Consider the following 18311-nt stretch of genomic DNA (forward strand, 5'->3'; position numbering starts at 1 on the left):
GGAGCCTGAAATATCGCAGGTGGAGCTCGGACTAAAGGACCCAGGGAGGGTGCAAGGTAAAAAGCCCTGGAGGGGGTGAAGCTGTTCAGCGCCGACAGAGGCCTGGACCACCACCACCTCTGCAGCCCACGGAGCCCCTTCGGGCCCTGCGGCCCAGACCAGGGAAGGCCACGCCCAAAGTCGCTGGGCCAGCAGGTGGCGGCCCCCGCTGCGTCCAGGCGCCCAACTCCACACAGTCGGCAGAGACCCGGAGGTGGGGAGGGGGGTGACACCTCACCTACCCGGTCGCTGGGTTGGTGGGGGAGGGGCGGGGACGGCCAGGGAGCACTGGAAGGGCCACTAGGCCCGGGAGCGTTTCCTCAGGGCCGCCCCACCCCGAGGATGCGCTTCTTCCAAGGGCCTCTCTGAAGTCGCAAACCGGAGAGCCTCCCCCGCCTCCCCCGCCGCCGCCGCTTCCGGGACGCGAATTGCTCTGCGGCGGCGTGTCCATGACGTCATCACGCCCTCCCCGCCTTCCGCTCCAGCGCAGGTGAGCGCCCTCGTCAGCACTGCGCCTGCGCATCTTTCCTCGCTTAGCCCCGCCCAGATTCAAGTGGCTCCCTGAGTGACCGGTAGTCAGTGAGTATTGCGGAGCCTCCGGAGCAAGAGGTTTACGGTCGTGCATCTCGCCGCTTTGGTCCAAATCCAACCCATTCGTCTAAGCAGGAGTCAAATGTCTGTACCTCTTCTCTGATTCTCCGGGCGGGAAGTTATCATTTACCAGACATTTACCCTCCAAATAGCTGGAACCTAGACAGATCCAAATCCCCACACCGTCCACTAAGCTATATTCAGAAATCCTCATACTTCTCAGAGGAATGGGCCTGGCTTTGTGGCTGGGCCAGGCTTGTCTGCTGGACTCTGCCTCTCCTCCTTTAGGGTGAGTCTAGAAGTATAGAGAAACATTTTTTTTTCTTTAATATCTTAGCTACCTGAAATTTCCCAGGTAGTTAAGTAAATCAGTAATTTACTCCAAAGGTAAATTTTGGTTTCTTTGCAATTACTCGTTGGGTGGGCCTGGACCACTGGCCTCACACTGGCTGTCGCCAGTAGTATTATTGGTTCTCTCTTCTGGCAGCTCTGCAATTGAGAGATATTATTCAAGAACTAGACATTATTCAGAGGGAACACTGGAGGATATAAGAAGGCTCTAAAGACCAGAAAGGGACAACAGTCACGACCAATATCAATGAACAAAGGCTTCCCCCGGTAACTAGACACTGGTCAACTAGTCTCCGCTTTTGGAAGTCTAACTCTGAATTTTGTATAATGAAGTGTTCCCAGTTCCTTCTTTCCCTTCTCCAGCATTCTGAGTCTTCATTCTTTGCTTCAAATCCTAGTGTCACTGGTAAGTGAAAGAGACTGGAGGAGATGGGCGCCTGGGTGGCTCAGTTGGTTGAGCGCCTGCCTTCGGCTCAGGTCATGATCCTGGAGTCCCGGGATCGAGTCCCGCATCGGGCTCCCTGCTCGGCAGGGAGTCTGCTTCTCCCTCTGACCCTCTCCCCTCTCGTGCTCTCTATCTCATTCTCTCTCTCAAATAAATAAATAAAAATCTTTAAAAAAAAAAAAAGAAAGAGACTGAAGGAGAAAATAAAATAGTAAAAGAGGATAACTAGGGACACCTGGGTGGCTCAGTCGTTAAGCGTCTGCCTTCGGCTCAGGTCATGATCCCAGGGTCCTGGGATCGAGCCCTGCATCTGGCTTCCTGCTCCGTGGGAAGCCTGTTTCTCCCTCTCCCACTCCCCCCTGCTTGTGTTCCCTCTCTCGCTGTGTCTCTCTCTATCAAATAAATAAAAAATATTTTTTAAAAAAAGAGGATAACTAATAACTTGACATTTTCCAGAGGTTAGTCTTTGCATCTCTAAGCGAGGGTGTGTATGGCCCACATGATTGACTCATAAACCTCACTGTGGCCCTTGGAGAAATACTAGTGGGAAATGCTGGGTAGAAGAAGCTGGAAAATAGGAGTGGGAAGAGGAAAGAATTTCCAAGCACACCTACTTCCACCAGATGGCTCCCTCGCCCACTCTTACACAAACCTTGGGAGAGCTGCCTTTCAACTTGGAATTTTTTGTCTTGTGGTCTCTCCTGCCACCATTTCCACCACATACCAGATTTGTCACGCTTCGAGCTGTATTCATTATTTCTTTCTGTGTAACAAATTACTTCAAAACTTACTGGATTAAAACAATAATAAATTTATATTTTCTCACATTGGTTTTTGGCTTTTGGGGGGTTTTGGACAGGAAATGGAGAGCAGCCTCGTGGGCGTCTTTGGCTCCAACTTTCATGAGATTGCAGTCAGCTATTGGCCACGGCTGCCATCATCTGAAGGTTTAACGGGGCTGGAGGATTGGCTTCCACAGTGGCTTCCTCACACAGCAGACAAATCGTTGCTGGTATTCTTATGCTGATAGGCTGGAAGGAGGTTTCCCGTTCCTCACTTGGCACTCACCAGAAGGCACCTCGAGTGTCCTCCTGACATGATGTCTGACTTCCTACAGAGCAAGAAATCCGAGAGGGAGGCACAAGATCTTCTATGATATAGCCTCAGAAGTCACACACCATCATTTTCACAATATCCTATCGTTTTTACAGGTCAGAACTATTCAATATCCCAAAGTATAGTGGGAGGCTTATACAAGAGCATGACTACCAGAGGGTAGTCATTGCGGCCAACCTGGAGGCCATCTTGGAGGCTAGCTACTAGGTGCTGCTCTGTGGGCTTAGAATACCCTTCCTCCTCCACCTGACCTCCTCCCACACACCTTTCAACATCCAGCTTGAATGTCAAGTCCTTTGTGTAGCTTTCCCCAAATAATTCCTCATTTCCTCCTCTGTGTTTACAAAAAACTCTGATCCTATTAAGCACCTATTACCTTGCATTTCAACCTATCTCTAGAATCTCCCTTTGTTCCTGAGAGCAGGGAGACTACAACTTAATCTTGGCAGAGCCCCAGTTTCTGCCAAGTATAGAGCTTTGGCATAGTAAATATTCAATGAATGTTTATTTTAAAACAAATGAATAAGTTTATAGCAGCAATGTCCACAATGGCCAAACTATGGAAAAAGCCAAGATGTCCATCAACAGATGAATGGATAAAGAAGATGTGGTATATATATACAATGGAATATTATGCAGCCATCAAAAAATGAAATCTTGCCATTTGCAATGACGTGGATGGAACTAGGGGGTATTATGCTGAGCGAAATAAGTCAATCAGAGAAAGACATGTATCATATGACCTCACTGATAGGAGGAATTCTTAATCTCAGGAAACAAACTGAGTGTTGCTGGAGTGGTGGGGGGTGGGAGGGATGGGGTGGCTGGGTGACAGACAGTGGGTAGGGCATGTGCTATGGTGAGTGCTGTGAATCGTGTAAGAGTGATGAATCACAGACCTGTACCTCTGAAACAAATAATACATTATATGTTTAAAAAAATTGGGGCACCTAGGTGGCTCAGTCGTTAAGCATCTGCCTTCGGCTCAGGTCATGATCCCAGGATCCTAGGATCAAGCCCCGCATCAGGCTGCCTGCTCAGCGGGAAGCCTGCTTCTCCCTCTCCCACTCCCCCTGCTTGTGTTCCCTCTCTCGCTGTGTCTCTGTCAAATAAATAAAATCTTAAAAAAAAAAAGAAGATAGTAGGAAGGGAAAAATGGGGGGGGAATCAGAGGGGGAGACAAATCATGAGAGACTATGGACTCTGAGAAACAAACTGAGGGTTCTAGAGGGGAGCAGGGTGGGGGAATGGGTTAGCCTGGTGATGGGTATTAAAGAGGGCATGTATTAAATACGTGCACACGTTCCTTGAGTGCATATAATTTAGAGCTGAAATCCTTATGGTTAGATGAAACACCAGAAATATGAGGAAAATAACCCTGCCGAGGAATAGCTGAGACCAAACAGCGGTGATTCCAGCTAATAGATCAGGTGTGGTTTCTTTGCTCCCTTATGTTCTTTGGATGTGATTGTAGCATTTGTGGGCTTGGGGGTCAAGAACTGAAGATAACTGGTGCTGGATAGAGGAGCCTTATTTTATATTATGGCAGCTTGCTATTTTTGTAACATTGTGATTGAGTTGAACACAATCAAAGTACAGTCACTGATTCCCCCTTTTTCCTGGGTGAGTGAGCAGGTGATGAAATATGCTGTCCACATCCTTGGACATGTCCAAATGGACAGGGTTTGACTCCTACTTCTGTTTGAAATGATGCTGTGTTTTGGTTGTGGCCCGAAGCTTTGAAGTGCTACTTGGCATCTCCTTTCTTCCACGGAGTTGTCATGTCTTCAAACATGACAGATTGGGTAAAATACTAGTTAGACTGAGTCTGGCTTGCCTCCACTCGTCATCTCTGTCATCCAATAGGCTTTTGTTTGTTTGTTTTTAACGGTTTTTAACTGACGTTCATCAAGAGCAGTGAATACCTAAAACTATGCCCTTAATGGAGGAAATCCTATCGAAGAAGGTGCATTTCTTTACCAGAGCTGTGTCATACCATCCTTTGGGCCCTCTGCTGGAAAAGTAGAATCAAGTCTCAAATAATGCCTTTTTAATTGTATCCTCTAGTATTATAGATGTAGGACAGTACTGTATCATACCTCTGTGAATGTAAAATATCTTGTACCTGCTTTATGATACGTAATAGTGACCGTGCTTTATCAGAGCTGTCTTTAATGACGTTATTCTAGAATGTTTTCTTTCCAGATGATGATTGAGAAGCTAATAAAAAAATGGTGCCAGGTGCCACAACAGTAACAGAACTTTGCTGTTTTCTGGGGTTTTGTTTTTTTTTTACCTTTCCCCCCCCTTTTTTATTAATGGAGTGTGCTGGATGTCTCTATAATTTTGTTCAGATGACTGCAGAACCTGGAAAAGCTGTTGCTGCTATTGATGCATAACATACTGCTATTGGTCTTTTTATATAAATAAATAAATATATATATATACACATACATATACATATATATAAATAATTTGAATTTTTGGAAACTTTAGCTGTGCTGTCAACTTTGGAAAAAGTATCCCAGTTGTACCGTGTTGGGTTGGCATTGTACAGAAATTAACAGCCATATTGGTCTAGAAATGTTAAACATAATTTTTTCCATTTGTACAGGGGTAACACACTGTATTAAATATGTAAGGTCTTATCTACATGGGTTTGATTACAGAAACTAATAAAGTATTCTCTAAATAATGAAAAAAAAAAGAGGGCATGTATTAAATGGAGCACTGGGTGTTATATGGAAACAATGAATCATGGAACACTACATCAAAAACTAATGATATAATGTATGGTGATATAACATAATAAAATAAAATTTAAAAAACTACAATGAAATACCACTTTGCAAGAATAAAATAAAATAAATGAATAAAACAGAAAATAGCAAGAGTTGGTGAGGATGTGGAGGAACTGGACCCCTTGTGCACCATTGTTGGGAATATAAATAGTGCCTACTCTATGGGAAACAGTCCGTCATGTCCTCAAAAGATTAAATATAAAATTATTGTATGATCCAGCAATGCCACTTCGGGTATATACCCAAAAGAACTGACAGGGTCTCGAAGAGATATTTATGCATCCATGTTTATAGCAGCATTACTCACAATAGCCAAAAGTGTGGAAGCAACCCAAGTGTCCATTAATGAACAAATGGATAAATAAAATGTGGTATATACATACAATAAACTATCCAGCCTTAAAAAGTAGGAAACTTCTGACACGTGCTACAATGTGAATGAAGCTTGAGGACATGAATGCTGAGTGAAATAAGCCAGTCACAAAACGACAAGTATTGTACCATTCCACTTCGATGAGGTACCTGGAGCACTCACGTTCATAGAGACAGAAAGTGGATGCCAGGGAGCTGGGGGCAGGGGAGAGTGGGGGATTATTGTTTAAGGGAAACAGATTGTCAATTTTGCAAGATGAGACGTGTTCTGGAAATGGTTGCACAACACTGTGAACATACTTTAATACCACTGAATTGTACACTTAAAAAATGGTTAAGATGGTAAATTTTATGTTGTGTATTTTGCCACAATTAGAAATTTTTTAATGAAAGAATGATGGATAAACAAAGTGTAATATATCCATGTAATGAAATAATCAGCCATAAAAAGGAATGAAGTACTCACACATGCTACAACATGGATAAACTCTGAAAACAATATGCCACATGAAAGAAATTAACAAAAAAGGCCACATATCATATGAATTGATTTATATGAAATGTCCAGAATTAGAGACAGAAAGTAGGGCGCCTGGGTGGCTCAGTTGGTTAAGCGACTGCCTTCGGCTCAGGTCATGATCCTGGAGTCCCGGGATCGAGTCCCATATCGCGCTCCCTGCTCGGCAGGGAGTCTGCTTCTCCCTCTGACCCTCTTCCCTCTCGTGCTCTCTATCTCTCTCATTCTCTCTCTCTCAAATAAATAAATAAAATCTTTAGAGACAGAAAGTAGATCAGTGGTTGCCAGGCACTGGGGGGCTGGGGGTCGGGGGGAAGGGCAGGAATTGGGAATGACTTCTACCAGGTACAGGGTTTCTTTTTGGAATGATGGAAATATTCTGGAATTGGATAGTGGTGATGGTTGCACAACTTTGTGACTATACTAAAACCACTGAATTGTACATTTTAAAACTGAGACTTTTTATGTTACATTGTGTTAAAATTTATGTGATGTGAATTATGTTTCCATTAAAAAGTGAATGAATAAATAAGATAAATATTTGACCGGTAAGTATTTTTAGATTGTCTTTAATATTTGCATTTTCTCTAGTATTCACACTTAATATTTGAGTATAGCTTTTGATTAATAGCTCACCACCATTGCTCTGAAAAGAGTTCAATAAATACATCTTTATGTTCTTGTACCTGGGAAAGAAGTCCCCTTGAGTAATGAGTTTCCCAGCTGTGAGGCAGTGAGTTGTCAGACAAACACAGCAAGGAAATGGATGTCTGCAGTTACATTCTGACTCAATAGCTCTTGGCAGCCATGAAAACAACTATTCGTCAAACACAGGCACAAAAAAAGCCTCACGGAGCAAAGCAGTGAAAACCTCAGCAATAAAACCTTGTGGCCTCCTGTGAAAGAGACAGTTAACTGTCCACCAAAAAGTCATATCCACTGGTATAGAGTTGCAGCTGGGCAGCAAATGCCCAGCCAGGAACTACATTCCCAGCCCCTTGCATATAGATTGGGTCATGTGACTCACCAAAGGAAGTGAGTGGAAGCGATGAGTATCACTTCTAGACCAAGGCATTTAAAAATCAGAAACCTCCTCCTTCCTCTCTTCTCCCAAATGCCAGCTCAATGCAGAGGCGATGGCCAGGCCACAAGGTGGAAGGAGACTGAGTCCCTGAATCATCACAGTGGAAAGGCTCCCACTGACCTGGGATATCCACAAAGGACAGTTATATAAGGAAGAAATAGGTTTGTATGTGAATAACAAAGAGATTTTTATGAAATTAGACTACTGAATTCTTGGAGAGTGTTTGTTACAGCAGCTAAACATCAATATTCATTCATTCCACTGAACGACTATTTATCATGGGCCTTTCAGGGGAATACAGAAATGGATAGCCCAGAATTCTTTCCTCAAAAGGTTCTAATTCTAGGAGCATCAGCTGGCTCAGTCAGTAGAACATGCAGCTCTTGATCTCAGGTTTATGAGATTGAGCACCACGTTGGACATAGATGTTACTTTAAAAAAAAAAAAAGCTCTAATTCCAATTAAATTGGAGAATTAGATGGCAGACTAGTTGAATAAATATGCCACCAGTGGACTTCTGTAGGTGACCCACCAAAAAAACCTGAATAGAACAATTACCATTAAAGAAATTGAAAGAATTCACAAACTTCCTCAATGGCATCAGGCCCAGATTCTTTTGTAGTCAATTTTTATCAAACCCATCAATAAAATGATTTGTTAAACTATTCCAAACAAAACAAGATGTCAAACTTCCCAATTTATTCTGTGAGTCCAGAATTAAACCATCACTGGTACAAGAGCCAGGGAATAGCACACACACATACACACATGCCAAGTATCATCTGGAATATAGCCAATTTAAAAATAATAAGGGTACACCCACCACACAACTGAACGCCTCTATTACTAGCTAAATATGCAAGAGAAATGAAAGCATACAACCACACGAAGATTTGTACCTGAATGTTCACACCAGAAACTTGAAGCAATACAAATGTCCATTAACGGGTGAATGGATAAACAAATTACAATCGCATAATACTCCGTGATAGTAATGAACAAATATTATTACCAAAGTAGCACAAATGAATCTCAAAATAATTAAATAAAAGAAGCCAAATACCTCCCCTCACCCCAGAAAAAAAAGCACATATCATACATATATGTTATAATTATAAACTAATATGTAGTCACAGAAAGCAGATCAATGGTTGCTTGGGGGTGAGGGAGATAAGAAGGAATTACCAAGGGGCACAAGGGAGCTTTTGGGCATTATGGATATGTTTACTGTCTTAATTGTGGTGATGGTTTCACGAGTTCATACATATGTCAAAACTTATCAAAGTGTACATTTAAATTATATGCAGTTTAAATGTAACCTAATAAATAATAACCTAATAAATCTGTTTAAAAAAAGAAATATCTAGGGGCGCCTGGGTGACTCAGTCGGTTAAGCGTCTGACTCTTAATTTCAGCTCAGGTCATGATCTCAGGGTCATGAGATGGAGCCCCGCATTGGGCTCCACGCTGGGCAATGAGCCTTCTTAAGATTCTCTCTCTGCCTCTCTCCCCCACCTTGTGAGTACGCGGACTCTCACTCTCTCTAAAAACAAAAAAACACCTAGGCAAACACTTCCCCCTTCTGAGCATCATCTACAAAATGCAGTTATTATCTGAACTGTTCACCAGTTCATATAAGGATGGAATTAACTAGATGTAAAAATATTTCACAAACTGTGAATATAAGATTACAGGGACATTGTGTAATCTTTATTACTATTAATGCCATTATCAACAATATTATTATCATCACTATCATGGTCACTGCAAAAAGACTCCATCCACCTATGTTAAGATCATTGAGGTTAAAAAAAAAATCACTGAGGTAGTTCATCTTTTTTTTTAAGATTTTTATTTTTAAGTAACCTCTACACCCAACTTGGAGTTTGAATTTACAACCCCAAGATCAAGAGTCACATGCTCTACCAACTGAGCCAGCCAGGCACCCTGGTAGTTCATCATTTCAATTTAAAAAACAAACCCTGCGGGGCGCCTGGGTGGCTCCGTTGGTTAAGCGACTGCCTGCGGCTCAGGTGGTGATCCTGGAGTCCTGGGATCAAGTCCCACATCGGGCTCCCTGCTCAGCAGGGAGTCTGCTTCTCCCTCTGACCCTCTTCCCTCTCGTGCTCTCTCTCTCTCTCATTCTCTCTCTCTCAAATAAATAAATAAAATCTTTAAAAAAAAAAAAACCTGCAAGTTCACTAGTCCCTAGGGATGGCTGGGAGGAGAGGGTGACAAGCTGATAAATACAACGGAGTTTACAGTTTACCAGGGAAGTGAGGAAAGACGTGTTGTGATGCCCAGATACAAAACAGTGAGGGAAGCCAACCACTCAGAAACACCCGCCCCCGCCCCCGTGCCTGGACAAATTTTGATTTGAGTGCAGTCACGGAGGAGCCCGCAAAACATAATGAGGGGAGTCTGTGAACATCTCACCACTGACACCTGAGAATCCGTGGTCAGTTCATCTCTCTCTAGATGGGCTGGCACCTCAAGAAACAAGAGGAGAGCAGGACATCCTCCTTCCAGGCTGAAAGGAGGCAGACGGGGGTACTACTGGGAGCACAGAGCAGGCTCCAGGGAATAAAACGGAAGGCAAAGAAGGACCTTGGGCTCTGGAGAAAAGAGGATCCCGACCTTCATGTAGATAACAGTAACTTTTAACACTTCTGTGCTATCTTTCAAGAAAGCTCAACTCAGACCACAGGAAAGAACAGTGGAGGGATCAATCCGTGGCCAGTGAGATTGTCATTTCTCAGGTGGGAAGAGAGCCAGGGTGGCGTCGGGGAGAAGGAAAGTAACAGTTACAAGCACGTACTGTGGTTCTGCTCTGCACTTTACAAACATCACCTGAGGTCCCCCCAACAACACGACACAGCTGAGAGCGGACCTGCACTGACTAGTTGCCGGACACTCTGTTCTGTGTGCCTCGTCTCAGTAAGCCCTTCCCACGGACCAGGGAGGCAGCTAGTAGCATGAACCCCGTTTAGGGAGCAATGAAACAGATGAAGAGCTTTAGTAAATTGCCTAAGAACAGACAACTAATAAGAGATTGGCCTCGCTTCTGACGTCACAGGCGGAGCGCACCTCAAAATCAGAGCCAGTCATATTAACTGCCTAGGAGACACAGAAGGAGCCAGCACAGAGTACAGAACAAGATTTCGAAAGGCAGAGGGTTCCCTATCCAAGTTTGGGATCAGGTCAGGTGGCCACACGGATGGCACGAGTTCTTAGGAGGAGGGCGGGCTGAGTGGAGGGGCACTCTGAGTCCTTCTTACCTCAGGCAGACAGACAGATGGTCTCCAGGAACCAGGAGAGTGGCTTCAGCACAGTGAGCTGGTTAAACCTAACTTCACTGTAAAACCAGGAAGGGAGTAGCTGACATAATTCAGATTTGTAATGATATCACTTTCTTTACAGTCTTTCCTTCCTGCCTTAGCTCAAAACACAGCTATTAGAAAACCCAGCATAGCTCTCGGTGGGGTCTTTGGCTGGGAAGTCCTCGGAAACTGCAAGGCATGGGAGCACACACTTGAGTTTGAATCTTGTTTCCGTCACGTTAAGTGACCTGGGGAAATCAGTTTACCCTCCTGACCTGTCTCCACGACTAGCAAATGGGGGCATTTAATACTTCATGGGCTTGTGAGGATGACAAGTGATGTTATATAACATCCGACTTGTTCTTGACTCAGTGCAGACACTTCATATAGTTCCCTTTCTCCCCTCTTGCCAAACCTGACTCGGAAATGCTTTACAACTGGGGCATCAGAGCGCCCCCTTCAGGACCCCTGGAGATGGCAGGAAGGAGAACGCGCATCCCACCTCTGGGAGATGGAGAGGAACCTGCGGAGGCACTGCCTCTGGGAGCTTGCCCTCACCTCAGTGTTGAGGAAAGAATGTCACAGCCCTGGTGCCAGCAAGATCCCAAATAGCCATCCAGTTCCAAAGGAATGGGGTCATGGAACAGGGAGGGCGAAAGGGCTTTCCGATTAGGAGCCTGACTGGGATTTCCACAGCCTGAGGTTGCTGTGGGTGGTCTGCACCCTCCTGCTGGCTATGTCAGGGGCTCTCCTTTGGGTTCTGGCTACCTCAGCGTACCTCTCCCTTGCCTTACAGGACACAGAGAGCCTCAGGCCCTCCTCACTTCTTTTCAGCTGCCCCCACCAGTCCCTGGCTATGAGGTGGAATACGGCCCCCCCAGTGCTCCCTCCGCGCCCTGCTACTCTTGACACAGACCTGGAGAGTCACTTCACCACCCCTCCTAAGCCTCTATTTACTCATCTGCAAAAAAGAACCCACCCCCTTTTATGGGTTTTACTAAGATTTCTACAGGAAGCAGCCAAGGGAGTGACAAAGTTAACCAGCGTGGGAAAGTTATAAACGTTCCAGAAAGTACACAAAATTCTGGTAGTCCCCGACTATTTATATGGACATTTAGAAAGGGTTAGAACTATATTATCATTAATTTTAAAAAGCAAGTTGTAAAAGAGTCAGATGTATATATGTGTGTGTGCGTGTGTGTGCACACGCACACACACGTGTCTATGTATGTTCGATTAGTTATAAAAATTAGAGTAGATTTAAGGTGCACCTGGGTGGCTCAGTTGGTTAAGCGTCTGCCTTCAGCTCAGGTCATGATCTCCAGGTCCTGGGACGGAGCCCCACATCTGGCTCCCTGCTCAGCGAGTAGTCTGCTTCTTCCTCTCCCTCTCCCCCCCAGTTCATGCTCTCTCTCCCTCTCAAATGAATAAATAAAACCCTTAAAAAAAAGGTGGGGAGAGTTAATAGTTAACAATGGTTTATCTCTAGTGTTTGAGATTAGGATGATTGAATGGCTTCTCTTTTTAGTTTGTACCCTTCTGTACAGTTTAATTTTTAATGGGCATATATTGTTATTATATTTTAATGGATATATATAGGTATTTTATTTAACAAATAACTACTGTAACAAATGAAACAATACAAACATGAATAAACAGAGCTAACCAGACCTTTCTCTCTTACATCCCTCTTCCCTTTTATCCCTGCAAAAATGTGGGTTTATTAACTTATTCTCACCCCTGACCACACCACCCCCATCCTTAGAGAAGCAGGAAAACTAATAGACATAAATGAACAAATCCTTCAGATTCCCCAGACTCAATTATATCCCTGAAGGGCCGTGTCTTATTTCAAAGTGCCCCCAGCATTAAACAGGAAATGTCAGATTAGACCAGGCCTGAACACCTGATCTGCAGGAATGAAAACCAAACTCCACCTAAACCTCAGAGCCTGCCAGAGGACCACAGGGACTTACCAGCTGCTAAGGTGAGTGAGAGAACATCTGCCTTCCAGTCCCAGTCCTGCCAGTAGCCAGCTGTGTGACCATGGACAAGGCCCTTCTCCTCTCTGAGGCTCTATTTCCCCTATTAAATGGGCGTGACAATGGCAACTATTAAGACTGTTAACTGGATCAAAAAAGGTCATGCAAGTAGGAACATATTTTCAGTTGCAAAATTCTCCACAGAGCTACAACAGCAGGAGGCTAACCAGCCTTTGCATAAAGGGAGGCCACTTTTTATTTTGTGCAAAATTCATGAATAGACACAGAGGGAAGAGGGGAATAAGGGGTTGTCCTTGGCATTTTCCTCCACCCTGGAAATCCAAACCGTGAAGAGGGTGTGTGTGTGTGTTTATTGTGCCGGGGAGGGTGATTTGGAAGATAGTGGGTGTGCAACACACCCAGCATCCGATCCCTGCCTGGAGCTGTTCTAAGTGAGTTCTGAGATCTGCCCGTAGAATCCTATGTTCTGGCTGCAGAGTTGAGGTTTGGGCCACAGGAGGGAGGAACTGGCAAGAAAGCCTGCTAACTCTGCTTTCCTGCTCTTTCCAAAGCACCTATTCATCAGGCTGTAGCTGGAATCTGCGGAAACCAGGTGGGGTGTGTCCAAGAGGCAATACCAGAGGAGGTGCTATGGTCTGCATCAGAGCCTGAGCCCCAGGACACCCCACTCAACCTCCACTCAGCTCTGTGGCACCAGGCAAGGCGCCACTCCTCCCTGGGGCTCATTTCCCTTTCTGCAAAGTAAGGAAGTCAGACTAGAACAGGACCCTTTGGCTCCATAACCATAGTCATTCTGTGCCTGCCCATCAGGGAGTGGAGCTTCCAAAAACAGAGGAGTCGTTGAGAGCTGGGCTAGGAGCCTCTGCAATTCCCACCAGCTTTTGTCAGGGGCAGACACAGGCAGTTTTCTTCCCTCTGCTTCCTGTGTCCTGCCCTAATGCACTGAAAACCTGTGAACTCATTTTTCTTCCCCTCCCAGAAGGAAATCAGAAGAGGCTGGAGAGAGGCTGGGAGACGCAGTACATAGGCTTACCGCAGGGGGCCAGGAGAGAAGACATACACACCAACATCAGACAAACCAAACTTTATTCCAAAAAGCAAATTAGTAACCACCACTGAACTATTAAATGAGGCACATCGGTCCCCTCTCGCTACTGGCCCACACCCCTCCCACTCCCATCCTCTCTTTTGGCCTTTGTAGAACACTAGAAAAATCCTCTCTTGGATCCGCAAGTGGTCCTAGACTTTTGGGCTGGTAGGAGTCCACAGTGGTCTCAAGCTGGACTGAGTCCTGGAGTCTAATGAGGGAGGCCAAGGAGGCTGGCTCCAGTATTCAAAAATTCTGGGCCAGGTCAGGTGGCCATTCCTATGGTACAGGGTCTCAGGGGGAGGAGGGAATGGGTGTGGGGGCTATTTTACATGTCCTTCTCACATCTGGAGAAGCAGCTGGAGGCCAAGCAGGAAGGCACATTTAGAAGAGCCAGTGAGCTCTGGAATGTTTCAGGCACATCTGCATGGATAAGGTACCATGAAGGCCAAGGAGACGTCTACTCCTGAGTAAGGTCACCTGACCACAGACAGAGCACCATGAGCTGGGGGTCTGGTTCTGAGCTGAGGATGCAACTTCAATGGTGATCTGAAAAAAGAGAAAAGGAACAAAAGCTGGAGCTAAAACCCATCGTTTAGGGCACGGAGGTGCACAGCTCAGTTCCATGTGTCTGGAATCTTGGGCCCAAGTCACAGCACAAGGAGAATCGGAATTTCTCTTGTGTGACGGTAAAATGAATCTTCACACATCTTGGATCTTCCACTGGACAATGTTGAAGGGAAGCTGCCGGGCAGAGGTCGTCCACTCTCCCCCCTCTGCAGCCCTCTGCTGGCCCAGCCCAGAATGGCGTCCCCTGCCAAGGGAAGCAAGCCCTGGGAGAGGTCGGCAGAACCGCTACGGGAATCTCCGTGGCCTCAGCAACATGCAAACCTGCAACAGAAGAACCAAAGTCACGGGCCATCCGAGGCACCTCCAAGTATCCCGGCAAAGGCCAGCCACACGCTCTGGCCGGCACGAGTGGTGAGGGCTGAGAGAACAGGTGTCCCGCCTGGAGGAAGGCGGCAGGACTCCAGCCTAAATGAGACAGTGAAGGGCTCAGTGTTCTAGGATTTCCCGAAGGAGAGAAAGTAACAGTAGCAACAACAACAAAAATAACCACAGTTGTCACGGATACAGAGTTTCAGTCTTGCAAGATGAAAAATGTTCTGGAGCCCGGCAGTGGTGATAGTTGCACAACACTGTGACCCTACCTAAGGCCACCAAACCGTACCCTTTAAAATGGTCGCATGGTCAATTTTATGCTATGTATGTTTTACCACGATTGTTTTTAAAGTAGCCACATGATCCGTCTCTAACATGTATTGACCCCCTACTCTAGAGAGTACAGCCCTGTCTTGAGGAGGCCAAACTGCCAGAGTCCAGATCCTAGCTCTATCCATCATACCGTTTGGGAGGCTCTGGACAAGGGACTTAACCTCTCTGTCACTCCTCTGCCTCCTAGGGAACAAGAACACAACTCACCTCAGTAGGGCCGAAAGAATGAAAGAAATATGTCTAAGTGCTCCAAGCAGTGCCCCGCATAAACGCCTCCATGCTCCGCACTGTGCCGCTCCCAGGTCTTCATAGCTACAACAGAAAAGCCTCACCCTCTCTACCTAAGCTTTAAAAACACGCTCCCCCAAACACATTCTGGCCTCCCCTTATTCTAGTTTCTAATCCAGCCAGGGCTAAGCTTTTTCCAAGAGCAGACCTTTGCAGAATGTAGAAAAAAGGCTGCACTGGTACAAGCCTTTGGGCATTGTGGTGGTCACCCCTCCCACTTGCTCCCTGAATAAAAGCCCCTTACCTTTCAGCAAAGGGGGCTCTGTGTTTTTTATTCAAAGGCCTATGACCCCTCCAGAAAGTCAAGAAGCACCTCACCTTACAGAGGCTGGGCCAGCTGTTCACCCCAACTTTGGAGTTTTCTTCTCTCTTCGCTGAGTGAGACCCACTCCTGCCAGTTGCTCAGTCAATGCCAGCATCTCTTATAGGCAATGTTCCTTTTGACTGGGAAGCCATCTGGATAACCTTGACTTCATTTTTCAAACAATGTAGAGGAACATTCAGGTCCATCAATTCCCACGTCTCTTGCGGGCCTGGCAGGGACAGCTATCTTCTCCCCCACTGAGGCAAGCCCTCCCTCTGCTAGAGAAATTCCCTGGGAAAGAGGAGCACTCCAGATCTTCAATCATACCATAGCCAATGGGTTGGATCTCTTAGGAATGAATGACAGCCAAGCCAGCACAGGGATGCTTGGAAGTCTTAGGTGGCAAAATCTAATTGGTCCAGGTCCAGAGGCAGGTAACACTGTAAACTAAATTACTTGGGCTTCTTTTATAGCGGGACTTCTGAGAGTCTTTGATATGCTAATGAGCATCGTGAATCTCCAAAAAAGCGAGATAGCACCTTGACAAACCCATTTGGCATTGAAACCCTCTTTTAGAGGGTAGCTCCAGAGCTAGGGTTCCCGGAGACACCCACTGCTTTAATGTAAACAGTCTGGACTGGGAGTATGGAAAGGTGGTTCTAATGGGAAACCGGAAACGGGGATCTAATCTTATTCTGGCTTTCCCAAGAGCAAGGGGTGAGGCTCACCTTGACACTCCTTTAGGGTCCTGTGGGATCCCTAATGCAAAAAGATATTGGGAGGTGGGGGTGGTGGAGCAGAAGCCCGTGAGAGGAAGTCTGGGAAGGTGAGACCAGAGAAACTAGTGTGCGTTTGGGCCCGGCCTCCAGGAACCCCGAGGACAAACGCGGAGCAGGCAGAGGCGAGAGAAGACTCCAAAAGTGCAAAGGTGCAGCCCGCAGGCCTTTCCAATCCATCCTCACCTCTGCAGAAGGGCCCCACCCAAATTAGAGCGCGGACTGCGCAGGATGCCCTCACAACCCCGAGCTGAAACGAAAACTCTTCGCTCATCCTGAGACCAGTGGAGGCCTGTCCTCAGCTCTGCCCGCGGCTGCGAGACTGCCCTTCACAGCGCTCGAGGCTGAAAGAGGGGCCAGGGAACAGGGGTGCTCTTCCGACAGCGGGGCGGGAGCGAGAGGGCAGTGGCGCAGCCAGAAGGCTGGTTCCAATTGGGAGCCTCCCCCGGATCTACGCGGCGCCTGTCCACGTCTCGCTCTCGGCACGGAAGGGGGCGAGGAAGCGCGAGGTTTCGCCTCGGGCAGCCAGGGTGTGTGGGGGCCCGCTCCTCGGAGGCGGCCCTGCCCGGGTCCCAGGAACCGGCGCGGGCGGCGCGGCGGGCCGGACTCTAGGCGGCGGCTCTGCTGTCGGACGGGAACGGCCGGCCAGGGCGCCGGGGCGCGGGCGGGAGCGCAGGGCAACGGGTGGGTGCCGGGGCGCACGGGCGCGGGGCGGCGGCGGCAGGAAGGACGGGGGCGCCGGTCTCGGGAGGGTCCCCGCCCCGCGGCGCGGCGGCTCACGCCACCTCCTGCTCCCCCTGGTAGCGGCGGCAGCAGCCGTAGAGGGCCGAGAGCAGGTAGAGGCCGAGGCAGAGGCCTCCGCAGACGGCGGCCGCCAAGAAGGCGTGGTAGGCGCAGGCCATCTGGTAATCCTTGAGGTTGCAGTAGCTGTGGCTCTGGGTCTGCGCGATCATGATGCCCGTCGCGGCGCCGTAGAGCGCGGCCGCCAGCAGGTCGTGCGCCACGTTGACCACGAGCCAGCGCGAACCCAGCACGGGCACCAGCTCGTGCTTGCCCAGCAGCGTGAGGAAGTAGAGGCCCAGGGTCAGCAGCCAGAAGAGCACGGACACGAAGAGCGCGAAGTGCACGGGGCCCTGGTACCTGCTCGTGGCGATGGTGATCCAGAAGGCAGCGCCGGCCAGCAGCTGCAGCAGCCGCAGCACGCCCAGCGGGCCGCGCAGGAAGGCCCTGTGCAGGCGCACCGCCCCGCGGACCGCGCGCGCCTGGGGCGGGGGCTGGCGCGGGGGCGGCGGGAGCATGGCCCCCGGGCGCGGCGGCGGCGGCGGCGGCGGAGTCCCGAGTAGCGGAATGGCGGCGCCCGGCTCGCGGGGGTGGCCCGGCCGACGTGCCCGCTGCGCCCGCGGCTGCCTCCTCGCGTCCCTCCGAGGCCCCTTCGCGCTTCCTCTCCGCTTCTCCCCACCCTTCCTCCCCTCTCTCCACCCTCCAGCCCTCCTCTCTTTCTCTCTCCCTGTCTCCACCACTCCTACCCGCCCTTTGGCTTCCCCTCCCTGTCTCCACCCCCACTCGCTCCTCCCGGCTTTCTGCCATCTCTTTTGGGCCTCGCTCGCCACTCCGGCCCCCCTTTCCTGCAGGCGCCAGACTCCCAGCTCGGATTCCTTCCTCCCCGGGGCGCGGCAGAGGGCATCCCCCCCCCCCCGACCAGCCCCCTCCGGTCCGACCGCCGGCCTTCCGCTCTGGCCGCCCGGGCCAAGTTTGGCACATCTGGGGCCACCCTGCCTCCCCTGCCTCCCTGGCTCGGAGGGGAAAGCTGTCTTCTGGAGCATTCTCTCGGCCTCTCGCTGGGCCCCTTTCTTTCTACTTTCTCCTGCCCTGGGGTCCACCCGGGCCTCCTGGCCTTTTCCTGGTCCTGGAGGAGAGCAGCACTGGTCTTAAGCTGACATCC

The 18311-nt window shown here is 48.3% G+C and overlaps 2 protein-coding genes across 7 annotated transcripts in view; both read right to left on the minus strand.

The window, feature by feature from the left end:
- The window catches only part of ZFYVE27 (zinc finger FYVE-type containing 27), a 32033-nt gene extending 31576 nt beyond the window's left edge, over positions 1 to 457 (minus strand). For 3 of the 4 annotated variants that reach the window (XM_088020025.1, XM_028098535.2, XM_028098537.2), the window contains exon 1: positions 282 to 457. The gene's annotated coding sequence lies outside the window, so the exon portion shown is untranslated. Of the gene's footprint in view, positions 1 to 277 lie in introns of all 4 variants that reach the window. The other variant, XM_028098536.2, reaches the window with a different exon arrangement.
- Positions 458 to 13708: 13251 nt separating this feature from the next.
- On the minus strand, positions 13709 to 17736 carry MARVELD1 (MARVEL domain containing 1). 3 transcript variants are annotated; one of them, XM_028098966.2, is made up of 2 exons: positions 15608 to 17736; positions 13709 to 14275 (listed from the first exon to the last, which is right to left on the minus strand). In XM_028098966.2, the coding sequence occupies exon 1, from the start codon at positions 17665 to 17667 to the stop codon at positions 17146 to 17148; it is 522 nt and encodes a 173-aa protein (XP_027954767.1). In that variant the 5' UTR covers positions 17668 to 17736; the 3' UTR covers positions 13709 to 14275; positions 15608 to 17145. The 3 variants fall into 3 exon arrangements, with proteins under 3 accessions (XP_027954767.1, XP_027954766.1, XP_027954768.1); XM_028098965.2 differs by having other exon boundaries at positions 13709 to 14617; XM_028098967.2 differs by lacking the exon at positions 13709 to 14275 and adding an exon at positions 14624 to 15313.
- Between the last annotated feature and the right edge of the window lie 575 nt (positions 17737 to 18311).

The sequence above is a fragment of the Eumetopias jubatus genome, unplaced genomic scaffold (genome assembly GCF_037043125.1).
Source record: "Eumetopias jubatus isolate StellerSeaLion01/CBP00866 unplaced genomic scaffold, mEumJub1_p1.0 scaffold_17, whole genome shotgun sequence".
NCBI classification, from domain to species: domain Eukaryota; kingdom Metazoa; phylum Chordata; class Mammalia; order Carnivora; family Otariidae; genus Eumetopias; species Eumetopias jubatus.

Excerpts from the sequence above, each read along its gene's own strand:
- MARVELD1 (XM_028098966.2), bottom strand. The coding sequence starts at position 17,667 with ATGCTCCCGCCGCCCCCGCGCCAGCCCCCGCCCCAGGCGCGCGCGGTC.